The sequence below is a fragment of the Bos javanicus genome, chromosome 2, assembly GCF_032452875.1.
Source record: "Bos javanicus breed banteng chromosome 2, ARS-OSU_banteng_1.0, whole genome shotgun sequence".
Taxonomy (NCBI): Eukaryota; Metazoa; Chordata; class Mammalia; order Artiodactyla; family Bovidae; genus Bos; species Bos javanicus.
In genome coordinates this window covers 61,511,196-61,532,749 of record NC_083869.1, presented here as the reverse complement: position 1 = coordinate 61,532,749, position 21,554 = coordinate 61,511,196, and the positions used below count along the sequence as shown (strand labels likewise).

The 21,554-nt window shown below is 34.5% G+C and overlaps 1 protein-coding gene across 1 annotated transcript in view; it reads right to left on the bottom strand.

Moving 5' to 3' along the window:
- Nucleotides 1–345: 345 nt before the first annotated feature.
- DARS1 (aspartyl-tRNA synthetase 1) overlaps nucleotides 346–21,554 on the bottom strand; it is a 69,314-nt gene continuing 48,105 nt past the window's right edge. The window contains exons 10-16 of the mRNA XM_061439076.1: nucleotides 20,459–20,606; nucleotides 11,009–11,155; nucleotides 9,856–9,898; nucleotides 8,644–8,724; nucleotides 6,859–6,970; nucleotides 6,607–6,678; nucleotides 346–5,320 (exon numbers count right to left, since the gene is read on the bottom strand). Coding sequence (XP_061295060.1) covers nucleotides 5,229–5,320; nucleotides 6,607–6,678; nucleotides 6,859–6,970; nucleotides 8,644–8,724; nucleotides 9,856–9,898; nucleotides 11,009–11,155; nucleotides 20,459–20,606 — 695 coding nt within the window. The 3' untranslated portion in view covers nucleotides 346–5,228. The remainder of the gene's footprint in view (nucleotides 5,321–6,606; nucleotides 6,679–6,858; nucleotides 6,971–8,643; nucleotides 8,725–9,855; nucleotides 9,899–11,008; nucleotides 11,156–20,458; nucleotides 20,607–21,554) is intronic.

The following is a 21,554-nucleotide window of genomic DNA, read 5'->3' as shown; positions in this document are numbered from 1 at the left end:
AAGGAATTAGTAGTATATCAAAGATAAAGAAGCAACTGTACCTACCAAGGAAAGAGGGCACATTATCTACAAAGGAAAAATAATTATACAGTACTAACAGCAAACTGCTCATAGGCAACATGAGAATTTAATAGTATGGAAAAAAAAAAAAAACTGAAAGAAAGCTAAAGGAAGAAAATGATGCAAGAGCAGAAATTAATGAACTAAAAACAAAACATAGAGAGGATTAATATAATCAAATGCTAAAAAATATTAGCTAAGAGATTTAAAAGATAACTGTCTAGTAAAAGAAGTTTTAAAAAGTTAGAAAATGCACACAAAGATGAGACTAAAAACATGAGACTAAAAAAACATGAGAATACTGGGAACATTATCCCATTAAATAGAAAACTCTCCGGAATTCCCTGTCAGTCCACTGGTTAGGACTCTGCATTTCCGGTATAGGGGGTCAGGGTTTGATTCCCAGTGGGGGAACTAAGATCCCACAAGCCACGTGGCATGGCCAAAAAACAAAAGAAAAACAACTCACTCTTAAACTGTTTCAGAAAACAGAAACTGATATGCCATAGATATCTAAACTGAAAGAGAACATGAAAAGAAAATAGTGGCTGTAAACAGAGATACGAAATCTTTATATAAAGTTAGCAACTATGAGTGTGAATGTTAAGAATGTATATTACAATCATTACAGCAATCACTAAAAAAACAATAGAAATAGTTTACCTAAAATGCCAACAGGAAAACGAAAATGAATTTTAAAAACTATTGAAATAGTCATTAAAAAGACAGGAAAGGAAAGAACAGATTAAAAAAAACCAGAAGAGGCAATGAGGAAACAAAAAAAATGGAAGATACGAATCTTGCCATATAATTAACGACATTAAATCTTTTGGGACAATTTCTCCAATTAAAATGTAGAGATTAAGAATTGATAAACAAGATCCAACTATATGCTATCTATAAGAAACTCATTAAATACAAAGACAAAGGTGGGCTGAAGATAAATTATGGAGAAATATATGCAAACGATAACCACAGGAAGATGGGAATGGCTATATTATTATCAGATAATACCAATTTCAAAAGAGAGCATTACTGGAGTAATAAAGTGGCATTTTATAAAATAGTCAATCAGGAAGACATAAAAATTTTAAAAGTGTAGAAGCACATGGTTAGATTTACAGAAAGATATGATGAATTAGTACACAGAAAACTAAAAAAAAAAATTGATGATATAAAAATTTAAATGGAAAAGCATAGGACTTAGAATAGTTAAAATAATCCTGAAAAGAGGAACAAGACTGGAGAACGTAAACTTTCTGATTTTAAGATTTACTTAAAACTGGGAAAATCAAGACTGTGATATTGATGCAAGAACAAACATATAGATCGATGGAATAGAACCGAGTTTAGAAACAGACCCATATTTATATGCTTAACTCTTTTCCACAAAGGTGCCAAGTTAATACAACAGGGAAAGGAAAGTATTTTCAACAAATGGTCTGGATCAACTACATGGGTGTGTGTGTGTGTGTGTGTGTGTGTGTGTGTGTGGAAACCTTGACCATTACAAATACCATAAATACCACAGACAAAAATTAACTTGAAATGGATCATGGATCTAAATGTAAGAGATCAAATTACTAAAACTGTACAAGAGAACACAAAAACTTGTGACACTGGATTAAGCAGCGATTTCCTAGATCACAGAAGCACAACCATAAAATCAAAAACTTCTGCTCTTTGAAAGGCAACTAAGGAAAACAAAAGAAAAGGCAAGCCACAGACTGAGAGAAGCTAGTTGCCAAACGTATCTGACATACGTTCATATTCAGAATACATAAAAAGCCCTTATCAAGTAGAAGATAATCAACCAATTAATCACTAGGGAAATACAAATTAAAGCCACAACCATGAGAATAGCTTAAATTAAAAACGCTGATATTTCTAAGTGTTGGTGATGATGTGGAGAAGCTTAAACTCTCACTAATTGTTGGTAGAAATGCAAGGTGATAATAGCAACTCTGGAAAAAACAAATGGCAGTATCTCCTAAGGTTAAATATACACTTCTCATAGTTCCCAGGCATTTCACTACTAGCTGTCTACCTAAAAGAAATGAAAACATGCCTGCAGAGACTTGTGCTAGCAAATGTTCCTAGCACCATTATCCACTACAGACTAAAAACTGAATGCTACTTATATGTATATCAACTGGTGAAGAGATAAGCAAATTATTGTACATCCATTCTGTAGAATACTACTGATCAATACTAATAAATATGCTATTAATATATGCAACACCATGATGAATCTCAAAACATCATGCTTAAAGAAAGAAGTCAAACACAAAAGACTATATATTGTTCCATTTATATGAAACTCTAGAAAAGATCTTCGTTGCTGGAGATGGCAACTATTAATGCACTGTGCAATTTTCTAGGGCAATGGAAATATTCTGTAGTTAAGGTGAAGATTACCTAACCATATAAAATAACCAAAATACATCAAACTACACACTTAAGATGAACAAATTTTGTTGTATATATTAGCAAGTTGAATTCAGTAGTACATACATAAAATATTAACAATACATCATATTCAAGCAGTATTTATTTCAGAAAAATATCAGGAATTTCTGTTACTATCATCTGTCATATTCAAAACTAAAGGAAAAAAAATTGCAGCAAATAACAGAAAAAGTACTTGCCATATTCAACAGTCATTCTTAACACGAACTCTTAACAAATAAGACTCCTCATTAACCTGTTAAAGGGCAACTATCAAAAACCTACAGAAAATATCACTTAATCTTGAGCTTTTAGGAGTGTTTAAAATTAATTCAGAAACAAAAGCATGCTCCCATTATTGCTTTTATTCAACATTCCACTGAAGAGCTTGACTAATAAGTAAATATGACATGAAAATTAGACAGGAAATCAAATTCTTTTTATTTGCCTGACACTATTCTGTGTGTTGTTCTTAGGGTTCATGCTTTTTAATCCCCACAACAGTCCCATGAAACAAGATTATGAAAATGAGGAAAGTTGAAGCAAGTTACCCAAGGTTACATAGCCGATAAACAGCAACATGAGAATTCTAATCCAGGTGGAATAGCCACAGAATCCATACTTAAAAGTCTTGTTTCCAGTAGAAAAAAAATGGTAAGGTTTTTTAGCATAAATGAAAAATTAAAAAGTAATTTTATTTACTTTATTTATTTTTGGTTGCACTGTGCAGCTGGTGTTATTTTAGTTCCTAATCAGGGATCAAACCCAGGCCTTTGGCAGTGAGAGTATGGAGTCCTTAACCACTGAACTGCCAGGGAATTCCTTAAAAAGTAATTTTGAAAGATATTAAAGAACACCAATATATTTTATCACAATTAAGGGAAAACAAAAAAAGGAAGGGATATACCATGTTTACTAACTAGTAGACTGAAGAGATTGAAAATTTCAAGTCTTTTCAAATTGTTTCATAAATTCAAGATAATTCCATCAAAATACCAGAATATATATATCAAATAAATCTGCAAAATAATACTAGACAATGTTCATAGAAACAAATATTTAGGTAAAATATAAAAGCGTGGAAAGGAATTAAAAAAACATGGAATTTATATGGTAGTTACCACTAGGGTAGGAAGGAATAGGATCAGGGTGGTTAAATGGGAAGCCTTAACTGTATCCACTACTTTTTCCCTAAAAAAAGAAAATAAACATCTGAAGCAAATATGACAGTGTTAAGATTTGCTAAAGCTTGGTGGCAAGCGCAAGGGTGTCCTTTTTTTATTATGCTCAATCTGGTTGATGTTTTTGAAATACTTCATTAAAAAACAAACAAAAAATTACATCATTCTTAGACGTTATAAACAATTTATTTTGAAATAGCTGTAATTCTATGAACTTGAGAAGAATAGCTCTAAGGCTATTATTATACTATTTTTGGGTTTGGGGATTATACAATACAGAAAAAAATAGGTCTTGGTGTGGCTTAAATATATTTAACACTTCTGGGGTGTCTAACTTTTATCTTGAGATACTTTGGTGGGTTATGAAAGACAGATTTAAAATTGAGTCTCTATTCTCAAAGAACTCATAATCTAGCATGGTGAAATAAATTAACTTTAAAAAATAATGGGCAGATGCTTATGAACCAAGGTTAATATGCTACCTTTCTGACCTTCTTACTTTTCTGTATTATTTTTCTTTTTCCTGTAGGAAAATAACTGCATTAAATTGTTTTGTTTATAAGTATTATGTGTGGTTCACCATAAAAATAACATTAGCATGGATATATTTAATAATCTAGAGGAAAAGTGTATTTAACTGTAATTCTTTTTGGGAGGGAGTGAGAATGCATTTTAGTGACATTCACTAAATGCCTATCAGTTAAAAATAAAAACAGAAAATTCAAAGTTTTTAATCTATATGAAATAAACTATTAAGCAACCTAAGCCTTCAGCTTTAAGAACTGTATACTTACACTCATCTGAATTTATCTCTTGATTAATACATGTTATGAATATATCAGTCTTCATTTGCTTTTAGGCATTTACATAAACTGGTTGTCTACTCCCCCCCCCAAACTATAAACGCCAAGAATCAGCTATAAAATCATACTGCCATGACGTTACACAGAAACATCCATAATTAGCTTTAAAATTTTATTGAAATTCAAGTTTAATTAGTTAACAATTTAATATTATGTTATGTTGTATAATTTCTAACCAGTATTCTAACCTGCTTTACATGATTTCCAGGCACAATTATTAAGGATCGATATTTTCTGCCTAATTTTCCATGATATGCCAATTATACATTCATTAAAACCTCAATACTTTCCTAAAATTGTTCTTAGCTCAATGTCAGATTTTAAAAAAAGACCAAATATTGAAAATTTAAGACATTAATATTATAGCCACTGTAATATAGAAAAAAAAATTTACACATTATTAACTGTTTAAAATTGTTGTTTAATATTTATTGTAGTAATGCAAAATGAACTTTTAACATAATAATATGAATTTTTCATTAAAATGTTTAACCATTTCCTACTGAAGCATGTTCAAAGTTATAAAAATCTTCTCTTTTAAAGTAACGTACACTGAATTAGTCCAAAAGTAATTGTGGCACTTTGGATAAGACATTTATTTTATTGCATATTTTAAGTACCTAAGGTACAGTCTGATTAATAGCAGGTTACTGGAAAGAATAAAAAAACATTTTCTTTAAGGAGTAAGTCTTTTGGGATCACGGGGAAACATTGAGGTTTGACGAACATTGTGCAAGCCCAAAAACAGCATAGTCACTCGTTCCAACCCTGGAGAAAACAAAATAATCATTAATTCATTTTCAGAATTAATCATTCAGGGTCATACTTATTGAAAACTACCAAAATAACATCACTGATCAACAAAATGCTTTTCCTTGTTAGAAAGGAAATGACTTCTATTATTTTAAATGAGTTTAAAATGGAGTATTCTGAGTCTGATTCAGAAACAGGTGATGCTGTATGTGGGAAGGATAAATGAGATATCCTTAAGCTGTATGATTCTGTGAAATGTGAACCACAAATCTATGTAAATATCCAAAACTTATGATTTAAGCAAACAAAAATATAAGCCTACTATTATATTTAACCAGGTTCCTATTGATAGAACCTGGTTACCAAGATTACCATGAATTCTTTCAATGGATTGTATGTAGTGATTAAAAAAAAAAGAATTAAAAAAGTTCTTATAAGTGTTGATAAGGAACAACTTAGTGAAAATACACTAACTGAAAATGCAAGGTACTGAGTGGTTTATACAGCACACTATAATTTGTGTAAAAAATGTATTTTATATACTTTTGCATATGCAAAGATTATCTTTGTAGAGGTAAAGAGAAAACTAGAAACAATAGTTTTCTGTAGGGAGGTGAATGTACACTATTCTATTTGCTTTGAATTTGAAATCTGTATATTACCTGTTTACCAAAAAACCTGAAACAAACAACCAAACCTTTAACAAAACTATAAATTCAGAATTCTTTTTAGCACAGGCTCAATAGTTGTGGCACAAGAGCTTAGTTGCTCCAGGGCATGTGGGATCCTCCTGGATCAGGGATCGAACCTGACATCTCCTGCATTAGCAGGTGGATTCTTTACCGCTGAGACACAAGAGAAACCCCAGAATTCTTTTTAAGAATTTTTGATACAAACATCCCAAAGTTGAGTTAAATATTTACTCATTTTAAATCACAGAGCAGTATCTTACACATACTCTAGAAATGGTTCTAAAAGCCAATGAAATGTTTTCAACAAAAACATTTAGCAGCCATCTGAACTGACTTGAGGGACAGCTTTAATTTGGACTAATCGGAATGAACTTATGAATACAGAGAGAAAAGAGGATACTCAAAAATTTCATTTAGTCATAACTCACTTAAAAATTCTTTTAATTCAAACTTCTATTACATTTAGCACTTATAAACTTATTTGTAAGTAATAACAAAATACAAAATTTACTTTTTGGAGTCTAATACTGAGGACATTTAGAACTGAAGAAACACTCTGCCAAATGAAATTTGGGTTGGAAATATTGTCATCATATAAAGGAATATTACCAATGCCTCCACCAGCATGAGGAGGGGCTCCAAAACGGAAGGAATCAATGTATGCCTTAATTTTCTCCAAATCTACAAAACAAACATAAAACAAACAAAAAAGTAATTTAGCTTAAAAAAAATTGCAAAAGCAGTTACCGTGCAATGAAAATTAAAACAAATGACTGTGTTTCCGACAAGTCTTTACAGGGTTTTAAAACGTATTGCTTTCAGAATATACATGACCCTCCTCAATATACTGAAACTGTTTACCAATTCCATGATGTAAGGCTCTCTCTGTTAGCAGCTGAGGGTCATGTATTCTTTGAGCTCCTGACAGTATTTCTTCTCCCCTCATGAACATATCATAAGAGTTGGATTGTTTCTGTAGGAAAAACAAACAAAAATACCACTCAACAGGCTATCATCCTATTTCTATCACATATATGTGGAAAAACACTCTCTGTTGCATGAAGAACAATATCATTTATTCCCTACAATTAATTATACAACCTGCTCCAATAAACATGATTTGCTTTTCTAAAATGGGATTAAACTAGTGAGGGTTGAATGATAACTTCTTCTTTTCCTCTATCAGATTTTATGTTCCCCTTCTCCCACACCTTCCAATAACAAATCAGAACAATACATCTTCTTTTAAGCAGTAGCGTAGTGTTGATTCTTTTTTTAAAAAAATTATGTGGCTGTGCCAGGTCTCAGCTGCAGCATGTGGGATCTTGTTCCCTGACCAGGGATTGAACCCAAGCCCCCTGCATTGGGAGCAAAAAGTCTTGGCCACTACACTGCCAGGGAAGTCCCCGAAGTGCTGATTCTTATTTCACTTTATCATCTGAAATGTTTTTAAGTGTGATATGATTTTGGGATCATTTTTGGAACTTCAAATTATCAACAGGTGTTAGTCTTTTTAATTTTTAAAAGTTATTATTTTAAGGAAAGTGAACTGAACATCAAATTTACTGTAGCTCAATTCATTCTTTATCAGGTTTTAACTTATTTTCCCTATCTTTCAGTAAACCAATGGTTCTCAAAGTATGATTCCTGGACTGATAGTTTCACTATTACCTTATGAGAAATATCAATTATCAAGCCCCACCTAAAAAAAAAGTTTAAAAAAAAATTTATTTATTTATTTTTGGCTGTGCTGGGTTTTCGTTGCTACAAGGGCTTTTCTCTAGCTGTGGTGAGCGGGGGCTACTCTTGAGTCGTGGTGTGCAGGCTTCTCATCGAAGCGGCTTTTCTTGTTGTGAAAACATGGGCTTCACAAGTTGTTGCACATGGGCTCAATAATTGTGGCTCCCAGGCTCTAGAGCACAGGTTCAATAAACCCGTGTCTCCTGCATTGGCAGGTGGATTCTTTACCACTGAGCCATCAGGGAAGCCCCAATCTGTGTTTTAAAGGCCCTCCGAGTGATTCTGATACTCACTAAAGTTGGGGAACCAATGCAAAGGAAAACAGGTGAAAGGCCACAACACATTATTTAGATTAACTACCAGGATAGCGTCTGCCTGCAATGCGGGAGACCCAGGTTCGATCCCTAGGTTGGGAAGATCCCCTGGAGAAGGAAATGGCAACCCACTCCAGTATTCTTGCCTGGAGAATCCCATGGAGGGAGGAGCCTGGTAGGCTACAATCCACCGAGTCGCAAAGAGTCGGACACGACTGAGCTACTTCACTTTCACCTGGATAGAATGTGAGTTCTTAGTTCAAGGTCAATGATAAAATGATTTGATAAAGTCTTCAAGTCTATTAATACTATTTGTTATTTATATAGTATTTCTTCTTCATATATCTTTAAAAATGATACATGAAAATTATTTTTAATACAGGTTTTGGGGACTAATTTGCTAGAATATTCAAATTTTACAATATCACTTTGACCCGAATTGACAGAAACTAGTAGTAATACATATAGAAATGTGTCTTTTAAAACTGCAAGTTATTAATGAAAACCATTATTTCCACTGTATAATGTGACACAGTGACAATAAAGTTTTCCCTCTTCCCCGAAACAGGTTATTTAAAATCAAATTACTTACAGGATTTCGTGGGTCAGGCATGGTATAGAAAGGTCTTACAGCCAATGGATATTTATCAAGAATATAAAAATCGGTATCATACTATAAAAAGAATAAATATGATTAAAACAGATTTTTAAGACATTTAATGAAAGTAAAAAGAAGGCTACCATTTTGGTAATTATTTTTTTTTCTATACATAAGTTTTGTTCTTCAAAATTACTGTAATTACACTCTATATACAATAACTGTTCTGCTTCTTACAGCTGTATCCTACAGTATTTTGCCATGATGTTATAAATTTTTCCAATATGCTTAATTTTTAGGAGCTGTGGATTATTCAATCATAGTTCACATAAGCATTTTTCTTTTTCTTTTTTTGGACATGTACTCTCTTCTCAATTTCTCCTCCGCTGAAAACTATGCTGTGATAAACTTATTTTCACCTTTTTCCATTGCAATTCTAGCTCATTTAATTTTCCAGATGTATTTTAAAACTGTTCTTGTTAAATTATCCTAAATCACACTGGGTTTTACAAAAACTACATTAAATCTATAAATAAAACTGATGTCTTTTATCTTCAAAAAACCTTGATTATTTCCCCAATGATTTACATTTTCACTAAGATGTCTACAATAAATTTAGTAGTTTTTCTCAAATGAAAACAATTGAAATGAATAATATTAACATGAAATTATGATATCTTTGTTAAAAAGAGTATTTACTATGTGACCTACATTTAATTAAAAAGAAACAGTCACGTTTTAACTGTTTTGATGTTAAACATTTTTCCTAAAATTGGCGTCTAGAGGGAATGTAAACAGTGCTGAAACTGGCTCCACTGAAATAGTGTTTTAAAGGTATGAACTCAGTACTGTGCAGTTTCAGACTTGTTCCCCAGTCTGTTGAACCATTTTGAGTGCAACCAGCAGGAGGAGCTCAAGGACTGTTTTTATTCAATTACACAATTCTTTTAATTTCTTTAAAGACTGCACTCAGTTTAGCTTTTCTCTTCTTTGGAGTTTTATAGAAAAATAAGATAGGAAAGCAGCCTTCATGTAAAAGGCAGAAAAAAAATTCATTCACCCTCTAGTCCCACGAGTCTGCAAGGGTAGTCAGGGAAGACCATTTCTAAATAATTTCAATCATCTTGAGGTCCTCTCTAACTAATCTGACAATATAGATATGTTTCAGATTTAGAAAAAGAAATCCAGCATGCATAAGAGTCCTACCTTTTCCTTTACCAAACGACCCAACAGTTTTTCATTTGGTGTACTGCAAAAGAAACATGAAATCAGGCGTCTGAAGATCAAACAGCAACTTAAAAGAGTTTGAGGTTTATAAGGAACCTCTTCTATTTTAAGTTCTCAGAGGATAAAAAAGTTAGCCAAAATACACAGCTGTCTATTCTGCTCCTTTTAAAAAAGGCAACCACTACTGGAAACCATTCACAGGCATACCTGGGAACGTTAGTCGGTGCTACTCAACAATATTTAAATAAAAGTATAAAAGGAATTTAGCAATTCACCCATTCAGAAATAACATGGATGAAGTAGTTTCCTACAATTACATATAATGAAAGTCTACTACACCAACATAGACTACTCTTGCCATTAAAATGGTTCTATGGCAAAATGGTTTTTCTCTTTTTTGTTATTCTTTATTAAAGGTTTATAAAAGAAAAATCAGTATTTCAAAGTAAAATATAATAGTGTATATATAAACCAATTTAAGTTCTATTCTATTTAAGAAAAATTTCCAAAATACATACAAAAATATCATCCAAATTATAGAATTTATGGTTTTCCTTAAATTGTCATCTAGCAATGTAGAGGATGATTAAAACAATATACATATGTGCGTATATACATATACGCACATATATATATTTATTAAACAAATAAAAGTAAATGAGGGTTTTGAGTGAAATATGTTAAAAAAAAAACACCCCCAAAATTAATAATAATCCTCTCTTCCTTCTGATATCAATTATGAATCATTGTGTTGGCTTAAAGTATTTTAACTTAAGAATCCCTGAATAAAATATAAGTAGAAATCTCCAATCTTTATTAAACTATCATTTCAAAATTATAAATTATTTGATCTGAATTTAGATAATAAAATATAGTATATCAACTAGAGAACAGAGACTTGCATAACTTTTAGAGATTGTTAAAAGTTTCACACCTTAACATGCAAAAATATTAACGCTTAGGCAAACCACATTAAACAGTTTATTTCAGATCACACATTGAACAAAATAGCATCATACTATATAACCAAAGTTAATAAAACTTAAGTTTACCAAGTAGGTGAAAATATATTCATTCTTTCATATCTTAAATCTAATTACTAAAGTTTTAAAAATCACAAATACAAACAAACCTTAGATCTTCTTCATCTCCCATTTCAATTCCAGCTTCCCTAAGCATAGCCAATGCTTCACAGTATTCTAGTCTTAAAGTTGGCTCCAAAAATTTGAATGGCTCACATGGGAACTGTTTATTCACCATCTGAATTTCAGTTTGAAACCTATTTGTACAAGAGTTAATAAAAATGTGAAATAAATGTTTTGAACACAAGAGATCACTGTGGCAACACGTAAATTAAAGAAAAATTGTAACCAATAATGTTGAAGGAACATATAGCTTTTCTCTTCCATACACTTGATACACATTTTTTTTTTAAAACAAAGAAACATTTTTTAACATTTTAGAGGAATTAACTACATGTGCAGTGATGAGAAAAGGGCAACCTGAGCAGGTTCCAGGGTGGAAACATGCCTTTTCCTGCTCACCCCACTCATTGCCAGATATCCTAGGGAGGTTGAGGGAGCCTGTACTCAAGAGGCCAGTTGGCACGGACCCAAGAGCCTACTGCACTACTCTTCCATGTTTCCACTGGTAACTATTTTGAATTCAGAGATAACAAAAGGAAATACTTTTAGAGCAAAACTCTTTCCTGTAAGTTCAGCCTCAGTGTAGAAATGGCCTCAGGGACTTCCAAGCTCATTAGTAGTAGAAACACCATCTAAGGAAAAAGTATCTAGTAGGTATTGAGTCCCTGTTTATGTCACATAAAATCATTCTTTGAATTAGTGTATGCATCAGAAAAAAAAACTGTTACCAAGAAATTAAGTTAAATAATTAAATGCAAAATACTTTAAAAAATATTTAACATCATTTCTCAATCCTGTATTATTTGTCACTGCAGTGGCATCACAGGATAAAAAACTTCCTTTATAATTCATATCAACTAGCACTGTTAGAAACATAAAATACTCATTTTATGAGGCACTAAAAAAATCTGATTTTTAATACTTTAACAACATTTGTCATCATTGAGGAAGACCAAATTAATGAATATTGTCTTGTCTTCCCCGATTCCCACTACACCATAAGTTTGTTTAGGAGAGTGCCTATTTCTTTCCCATTTTAATAATCCCTATAGTATGTTCATTGTCTATCTTCTAAATATAACAAATGTTCATTGCAGTAAACTGCTGCCGTAGAGGATGGCAAGATTAAAAATGTAGTTTCACTAAAGTATTTATGGATGAAATGGTAGCTGAGATTTGCTTCAGAATAACAGAGCATGGAGGGAAATGTGTAAAGTGAAACTGGCCATGGATTGACAATGGTTGAAATTGGGTGATAAGTATGTGGGGGTTCATTAGGCTAGTCTACCCTTTTAATGTATGATATTTAAATTTTTTCATAATCAACAGAATTGAAAAAAGTATGTTTATATTCAGAAGAAATCATTGATTTATTCAAATCCTGACATGATGGGTTAAAATGACCCCAAGAATTAATTTTTAAAGTGTTTTGCTTTGAACATTAACCCCCATTCATGTTAATCAATGGTAATAAAAATATGAATATCAATATTTTAAAATACGTTTGTTTATTCTTCTGTTAGAGATAAGTACTAATGATAAACACGAGAGGGATAAGACAACCACCAAATAACCCAATTTACAACTGACACAGAAACTTAAAATTCCTAAATGATATATAGAAGACAGGAAGAAGGTTTTTATTTCCAAGTTGCCATCTTAAGCCTACCCATTAAGCCCAGTGATAATGGTGTCTGAATCTCTAATTTGTAAGCAGAGATTTGATTAATCCCAAGTGCTCAAATCATGCTTGCTCTGTTACAAAAACCAAAGCGGAAATTCCACTTCCAATATTAAGTAGAGAAGATATCAATACCTAAAATAAATGAGCTTCATAAACTTTCTTCAATTATAAATGTAAATGAAATAAAAATGTAAAAAAAATGAGGGAGGGAGTTCCTTGGTGGTCCAGTGGCTTAAGACTGTGGGCTTCCAATGCAGGGGCCCCAGTTGAAACCCTGGTCAGGGAACTAGATCCCCCTAGCACCACAACTAAAGATCTCACATGCCAAAAGGAAGAGCTCATGTGCCACAACTAAGACCTGGTACAGCCAAATAAATAGATTTTTAAAATATACAGTAAACAAATAATGAGAAAAGCTCTATTCCTTAACTGTAGTTTCAAAAGATATTTTGTTTTACAGGGAGACATTAGTTGTTCTACAGACTATCTGAATGGAAGTTGCTTAAAATAAACTGTATAGAAATGTTTCAGAGAAAAAAAGAGTTAAAAAAAAAAAAAAAGAAAGTAGGGAGGAGTGGCCAAGATCATAGAATAGGAAGACCTTGAATTTACCTCCTCCCATGGGCACACCAAAATTACAACCATTTACAGAGCAACTATCAATGAGAATGACCTGAAGGCAAGCATAAAATATATTCTACAACCAAAGATATAAAGAAGTAACCACAACAAGACAGGTAGGAGCAGCAGAGATGTGGCAGAGTCAATATTCACATCCCCAGGCAGGCAACCCACAAAGGAGAGTATAATCACAACTGCAGAGATCCCCTCCAAGGAATGAGAGGTCTGAGTCCCATACTGGGCTTCCTAGGCTAGGGATCCTGCACCAGGAAGACAAGCACCCTCTAGAAGGCCTGACTTTGAAGGCCAGTGGGGCAGGCGCTTGGGAGAATTGAAGGCCTGTAGGAAACAGTGAATCCACTTAAAGGGAACATGTAAAATCTCGAGACCTGGGGCAGAAGCAGTAGTTTGAAAGGAGCCTGGGTCAGACTCACTTGTTGATCTTGTAGAGCCTCCTAAAGAGGCAGGAGGCAACTGAGATTTACCCCTGGGGACAGACATTAGCAGCATCCATTTTGGGGAGTTCATTCTATCATGAAGACACTGATGCTGGCAAGCACTATCTTGGAATTCTCCCTCTAGCCTATTGGAGCAAGTTTTAGGTCTAGCCTACCAGCCAGTTAGCCCTAGTCCTGGGAAGCCCCAGGCCAAGCAGTCAGCCACACGGGGATATAATGCCACCCACCATCAGGCCAGTAGCAGCTGTAGACCCCCTGCTCAAAACACCTCAGCTACCCCAGGATTTGGCCATGTCCAACAGAGGGCCCAGGATTGGGTCCCACCAAACAGTGGGCCAGCATCAGTTCTGGAAGACCTGTCCTGTCCACCAGTAACCAGAAGCTTCAGCACTAGGCAGCACTTGGCCACCAACTGGGCTGGGAGCCATCCAAGCCCACCAGTATGCCCACAGAAGTCAGCCCTGTCAGGAGGGCCCACATAGCTCGTGTATAGCAGGCATCCCTAGAACATATTGCTCTGCTGAACAGAGGTGAGTGTGTCGCTGGGCCCTACAGGATGTCTCAAACATAAGGCCATTTCTCCAAGATCAGGAAACATAATTAACCTACCTAATACACATATAAAAAGAAAAATTAAAAATGAGGAGAGTTTACAAAACAAAAACAGACTCAGAGACTTTGAGAATGAGCTTATGGTTGCCAGGGGGAAGGTTGGGGGAAGGGATAATTAGGAAGTTCGGGATGGACATATACACACTGCTATATTTAAAATGGATAACCAATAAGGACCTACTGTATAGCACATGCAACTTTGCTCAATGTTATGTGGCAGCCTAGATGGGAGGGGAGTTTGAAGGAGAATGGATACGTGTATATGTATGGCTGAGTCCTTTCGCTGTTCACCTGAAACTATCATAACATTGTTAATTGGCTATACCCCAATACAAAATAAAAAGTTAAAAAAAAAGTGAAGTCAGAAAAACAAATATTGTATATTAATACATATATGTAGAATCTAGAAAAATGGTTCAGATATTAATTTTGCTCAACTGAAATGGAGACAAAGATGTTGAGCACAAAGGTGTGGAAACCAAGGCGGGAGGAGGGGTGTAGGAGGAACTGGGAGATAGGGATTGACATATATACACTACTGATACTATGTATAAAATAGATAACTACTGAGAACATACTGTAGAGGTTCAGGGAACCCTACTCAGTGCTCGATGGTGACCTAAATGGGAAGGTGATCCAAAAAAGAGGGGATATATGTATACATATAGCCAATTCACTTTACTGTACAGGAGAAACTAACACAACATTGTAAATCAACTATATGCTCCAATAAAAATTGAAACAAACAAAAAAAATGAGGACAGTTTAAGTGACCTCTGGGACAACATCAAGCACACTGACATTCACATTATACAAATCAAAGAAGGAAAAGAAAGGGGCAGAGAATGCAGTTAAAGACATAATAGCCAAAAACTTCCCTAACCTTGGAAAGGAAAAAAATATCCAGGCCCAGGAAGCATACAAAGAGTCCCAAATAAGATCAACCCAAAGAAGTCCACAAGTTCACTGTGTGTGCTTAGTCAGTCATGTCTGACTCTTTGCAACTCCATGGACTATAGCCTGCCAGGCTCCCTGTCCATGGCAATTCTCCAGGCAAGAATACTGGAGTGGGTTGCCATGCCCTCCTCCAGGGGATCTTCCCAATCCAGGTATCCTGCATTAGAGGCAGATTCTTTACTGTCTGAGCTACCAGGGAAGCCCAAGAATACTGGAGTGGGTAGCCTATCCCTTCTCCAGGGGATTTTTCCGACTCAGGAATCAAACTGGGGTCTCCTGCATTGCAGGCGGATTCTTTACCAGCTGAGCTACTGGGGAAGCCCTGTAGCTTCCTTATCACACTGTAATTAGGCAAAAATTAAAGACAGAGAATATTAAAAGCAGCAAGGGAAAAGTAACTGGTTACATACAAGGGAACTCCCATAAATAGATTAGATGATACTCCTCTAAGGAGATTAGATGATACAGAGGAACAGATTAGTATACTGGAAGACCAACTGGTGGAAATCACTCAAGCTGAACCTACATATATAGGTTGCTATATATAAACCTCATGGTAACCATAGGCCAAAAATCTATAATAGATACACACACAAGACAGAAAGGAATTTATATTGACACTAAAGATAATCATCAAGTCATAAGAAGAAAAAAGGAGAAACAAAAAATAAATTAAAAAACCTGAAGGCAATTTACAAAATAGCAGTAAGAACATACTACATGTAAATGGACTAAATGCTCCAAATGACACAGAGTGCCTGAATGGATAAAACAAACAAGGTCCATACATATGTTGTCTGCGAGAGACTCATCTCAGATCTAAAGACACACTCCAACCAAAAGTAAGAGGATGGAAACAAACGTTCCATGCAAATGGAAATGAGAAGGACATTACATAACGATAAAGGGATCAATTCTACAAGAAGATCTAACAACTATAAATATACCCAACATAGGAGCACCTAAATAATAAAGCAAATATTAACAAACATAAAGGAAAAATAACACAATAACACAAAAGAGAAGACTTTTAACTCCCCACTTACATCCATAGTCAGATCACCCAGACAGAAAATCAATAAGGAAACACTGGCCTCAAAAACACATTAGGTGAAATGAACTTAACAGACACACACACACACACACACACACACACACACACACACACCATTCCATCCAAAAGCAGCAGGATGCACATTATTTTCAAGTACACAAGGAACATTCTCCAGGATAGATCACACAGTGGGCCACAAGACAAGCCTCAGTAAACTTAAAATTAAAATCCTATCCTGGATCTTTTCTGACAACACGCAAAGGGACTAGAAATCAACTACAAGGTGAAAAACAAACAAACAAAAAAACCCCAGCAATCACCACTAACACATAGAGGCTAAACAATATGGTTCTAAACAACCAATGGGTTACAGAAAATATTAAAGAAGAAACAAAAAAATACTGAGAGACAAATGAAAACAAACACATCAATCCAAAGTCTGCAGGATGCAGCAAACACAGTTCTAAGGGAAGTTTACAGTGATAAAAGCCTACCTCAGGAAGTAAGAAAAGTCTTAAATAACCTAACCTGACTTAAAGGAATGAGAAAGAAACAAGCAAAGCCCAGTGTTACTAAAAGGAAAAAAGTAATAATGATCAGAGTAAAAAGAAATAAAATAGACTAGAAAAAAAGAGAATCCAAATCTGTAGCATCAGAAATGAAAAAGAAGTTACAACTGACACCACAGAAATATAAAGGGTCGTAAGAGATTATTATGAATACATATATGCCAATAAACTGAACAACCCAGAAGAAATGGACAAACTCCTAGAAATGTGAAATCTCCTAAGACGGAATCAGGAAGAAATAGAAGATGTGAATAGAACAATTAACAGTAATGATGTTGAATCAGTAATAAAAAAACATACTCCCAACAAACAAAAGTCCAAGACCAGATGGCTTCAGAGGTGAATTCTACCAACATTTACAGAATTAAATTCTCATCTTCTTCAAAAAAGTTCCAGAGGAAGAAATGCTTCTGAACTCACTCTATAAAACCAGCATCACACTGATACCAAAACCAGACAAAAAGGAAATGATACGCAAAAATCCTTAAAAATTAGCAAACTGAAATCAATAATATATTTAAAGGATCATACACCATGATCAACTGGGGTCTATCCCAGGAATGCAAAGATGGTTCAACACCCACAAATTAATCAGTGTGATCCACCACATTAACAAACTCAGGAATAAAAATCATATTATCATCTCAACAAAGAACTTTTTGACAAAATTCAATGTCCATTTATGATAAAAACTCTCAACAAAGGTATAGAGGGAATATACCTTGTGTACTGTTGGTAGTAATTAACCACCATGGAAAACAGTACAGACATCCTCAAAAAATTAGATACAATTTAGCAGTTCCATTTCTGGATATTTTTTGAAGAAATTAAAAAAAAACTAATTTGAAAATATATGTATATTTATCCCAAGTTCATTTCAGCATTATGATTTCAACAGTCAAGATATGGAAGCAACCTAAATGTTCACTGATAGATGAATAAAGAAGATGTAGTGTGTATATACACACACACAGACACACACACATATATATATACAAACATGCTGGAGAAGGAGATGGCAACCCATTCCTGTATTCTTGCCTGGAAAATCCTATGGAGAGAGGAGCCTGAAGGGCTATAGTCCATGGGGTCTCAAAGAGTTGGACACAACTGAGCAACTAAACAACAACACGGACACACACTGGAATATTAACCATAAAAGAATGAAATCTTGTCATCTGTGACAATATAGATGAATATAGAGGGTATTAAGTTATGACCAACCTAGATAACATTCAAAAGCAGACACATTACTTTGCCAACTAAGGTCTGTTTAGTCAAGTATATGGTTTTTCCAGTAGTCATGTATGGATGTGAGAGTTGGACTGTGAAGAAAGCTGAGTGCCGAAGAATTGATGCTTTTGAACTGCGGTGTTGGAGAAGACTCTTGAGAGTCCCTTGAACTGCAAGGAGATCCAACCAGTCCATCCTAAAGGAGATCGGTCCTGGGTGTTCTTTGGAAGGAATGATGCTAAAGCTGAAACTCCAGTACTTTGGCCACCTCATGCGAAGAGTTGACTCATTGGAAAAGACTCTGATGCTGGGAGGGATTAGGGGCAGGAGGAGAAGGGGACGACAGAGGATGAAATGGCTGGACGGCATCACCGACTTGATGTACGTGAGTCTGAGTGAACTCCGGGAGTTGGTGATGGACAGGGAGGCCTGGTGTGCTGCAATTCATGGGGTCACAAAGAGTTGGACACGACTGAGTGACTGAACTGAACTGAACTGAGAGGGTATTATATGAAGTGAAATAAGTCTGACAGAGAAAGACAAATACCGTATGGTTTTACTTGTAAGTGGAATCTAACAAAACAAAACAAATTAACAAACAAAACAGAAACAGACACAGTTACAGAGAACAAACTAGTAGTTACCAGAGTAGAGGGAGCTTGGGTGATGAGTGAAATAGGTAAGGGGGATTAAGAAAAAGACATTTCCAGTTACAAAGAAAAAAAAAAACAAAAGTCATGGGATGAAAGGTACAGCATGAGAAATCCAGTCAATTATATTGCAGAAATATGGAATCACTATGTTGTGCACTGGAATCAAATAGTGGATAGGTCACTTATACCTCTATTTAAAAAGGCATCAAGACATTAATGGTTATTCTTTGAGGGGTGGGATTAGGTGGATTGTTAATTTTTATTTTATGCTTTTATTTCTAGCTGTCTGCAATAAACATGTATTGCTTGTAAAATCAGAAAGAAAACAATAAATGTCATGAGGGAAAAAAAACAGTGGTCTTCAAATAGAAATTTTAAATACAATCCTTCATCAGTTATCAAAGCACTAGATAAACCTGTCATATGCAACTTAATACTTGGAGTACTCTCAAAAGTATGGAGAAAAGAAAAGAGAAAAAAAGACACTCTTGATCCTAGTTAACATGCTTCCCATCTTTTCTTCTTTTCTCTATTTTAAACATTATCATAAGAAAACAATTTCTAATGCCCTTTTAAGGCAGAAACTATTTGCCAGTTTAAAGGTTGTACAGAAAGTGCACATTTTACATAATTCAATTTTCTGAACACCCAGAACATGCCTAATAATTTCTATAAATGTATCAATTCACCAGGCCCACATAAGCTGAAAGTCCCTTCAGTATACTAGTTTCTAATTTCTACTAAGCACTCACTGTAAATATAAATTGATTGAAAAATTAAACAGTCCCAACATAGGCTTAACTTACACAGATTCAGTAAAGATTAGAAACTGAAAGACTAAAGGGACTCTTTAACTTTGAGGTAAGTAATAATATTATCTTCACTTGTAACAGCAGAGGAAACTGAGGCACAGAGTTATATAACTTCCAAAATGCCCACACAAGATACATAGCAAACTTGGGATTCAATCTCAGGCTACCTGGACCTAGCTGAGTTGAAACTCTGAAATACTGTTTCCTCCCTGTGCTCTCTTGCTCAGTCATGTCCAACTCTTTGCAAACCCCAAGGACTTGTAGTCTGCCAGGTTCCTCTGTCCATGGGATTCTCCAGGCAAGAATACTGGAGTGGGTTGCCATTTCCTCTTCCAGGGGATCTTCCTCACCCAGGAATTGAACCTGTGTCTCCAGAGTCTTCTGCACTGGCAGGCAGATTCTTTACCAATGAGCCTCCTGGGAAGTCCTACTATCTCATACTACCTCTTAAATAATAAACTGCTATAAAGGCAACATAGGCTCTATACTGAGAAATTCAGGATGTAAAATATTGAGGAAAAAACAAATATAGTTAGGCTGTTTACAATCTGGTAGATTAGCTAGGTTAACTGGCTGCAGCCCTAATTGACTTGGATTCAGAAGTACTCTTTTGAGTGTGGATTTTCCCACTCATTAACTGATAAACTAATTGGCAAATCTTCATATATATATTTTTTTCAATAAAAACTTAGTTTATATGTTTTAAGAACTGCTTCATTTTGAAGAACTTAAACTGCTTTAAAAATTATATTCATCTAAGGTTATAAAATATATATATTTTTACCTTTTCTGAAGTCCTTTGAATATTTGCACTAAAGTGTCGGCAATTTCTTCCACAACTTCATGGTAATGGTAATTAAAAGCCATTTCAATATCCAAGCCAACAAATTCAGTCAGATGTCTGTGTGTATTAGAGTCTTCAGCTCTGAATACTGTAACATTAATAAAAGAAAATGGTAAATGGTGTTTACATAGTATGTAAATACATACTTGGCATACATTACACAGCATAGTAAGTGGTATTTTAAATTTTGGATAAACTGAGATTTAAATACAAAAATTCTATTTACTAGTACTCCAATGGCACTATTTCATTATAGGGTTGGAAAAAAATCTTTGATAAGTCATCTGTCTCAGCATTCTCATGGATGGCAAGTTCATTACAAATTCCTATAGTAGTAAAAGCTGTTAACAAATGTCAATTAATAAATGAGACTCATGAGAATCCCAAGGGAATGCAAGATTCTGAAGTGCCTTCTCAATAATTAAAACAGATTCAATATAGTGAGTTCTCAATTTTATTAAAACTTGACTCAAGCTAAATGAAATCTGTGCAGATGAAGTAACATTACACACTCCAGCCATTACCTCAGTCCAGTTGCTATTATCCTCACTGCACTTTCCTCCTCTCCAGTCTTCCTGACTCTACTCTGCTCCATTTTTCATATCACTGCAAGATTGATATATTCTATAACTCATCCTTGCTCAGTAACTTACAATAGTTCCCAGATGACTACCGTAGTAAGACAAAATGACAAAATGTTTAAAACCTCCATGCTTTCATAATTTAGTCCTATCCTGTATTTCCCATTTCTTAACACTAACTAGTCTTATTTTTATTTCCTCCCATGCTCTTTACTCATCTTGGTTCCTCTGACTAGAATGCCAATCCCCATTGTCTGTATCTCCTTAGAGCCCACTTCAGTATGAACTCTCTCATTGTGACTTTAGCAAATTCCATCTTTCCCCCTTTTTACACTCGCTATACTATATAATTAACACCAATCTGCTGATTGCACAGCACAATCTGATTATTTGCTGTGAAAATCAGTTGATTACTCCCTGTGACTGCTGTATGTATACATGTCTTATTCTGTCTT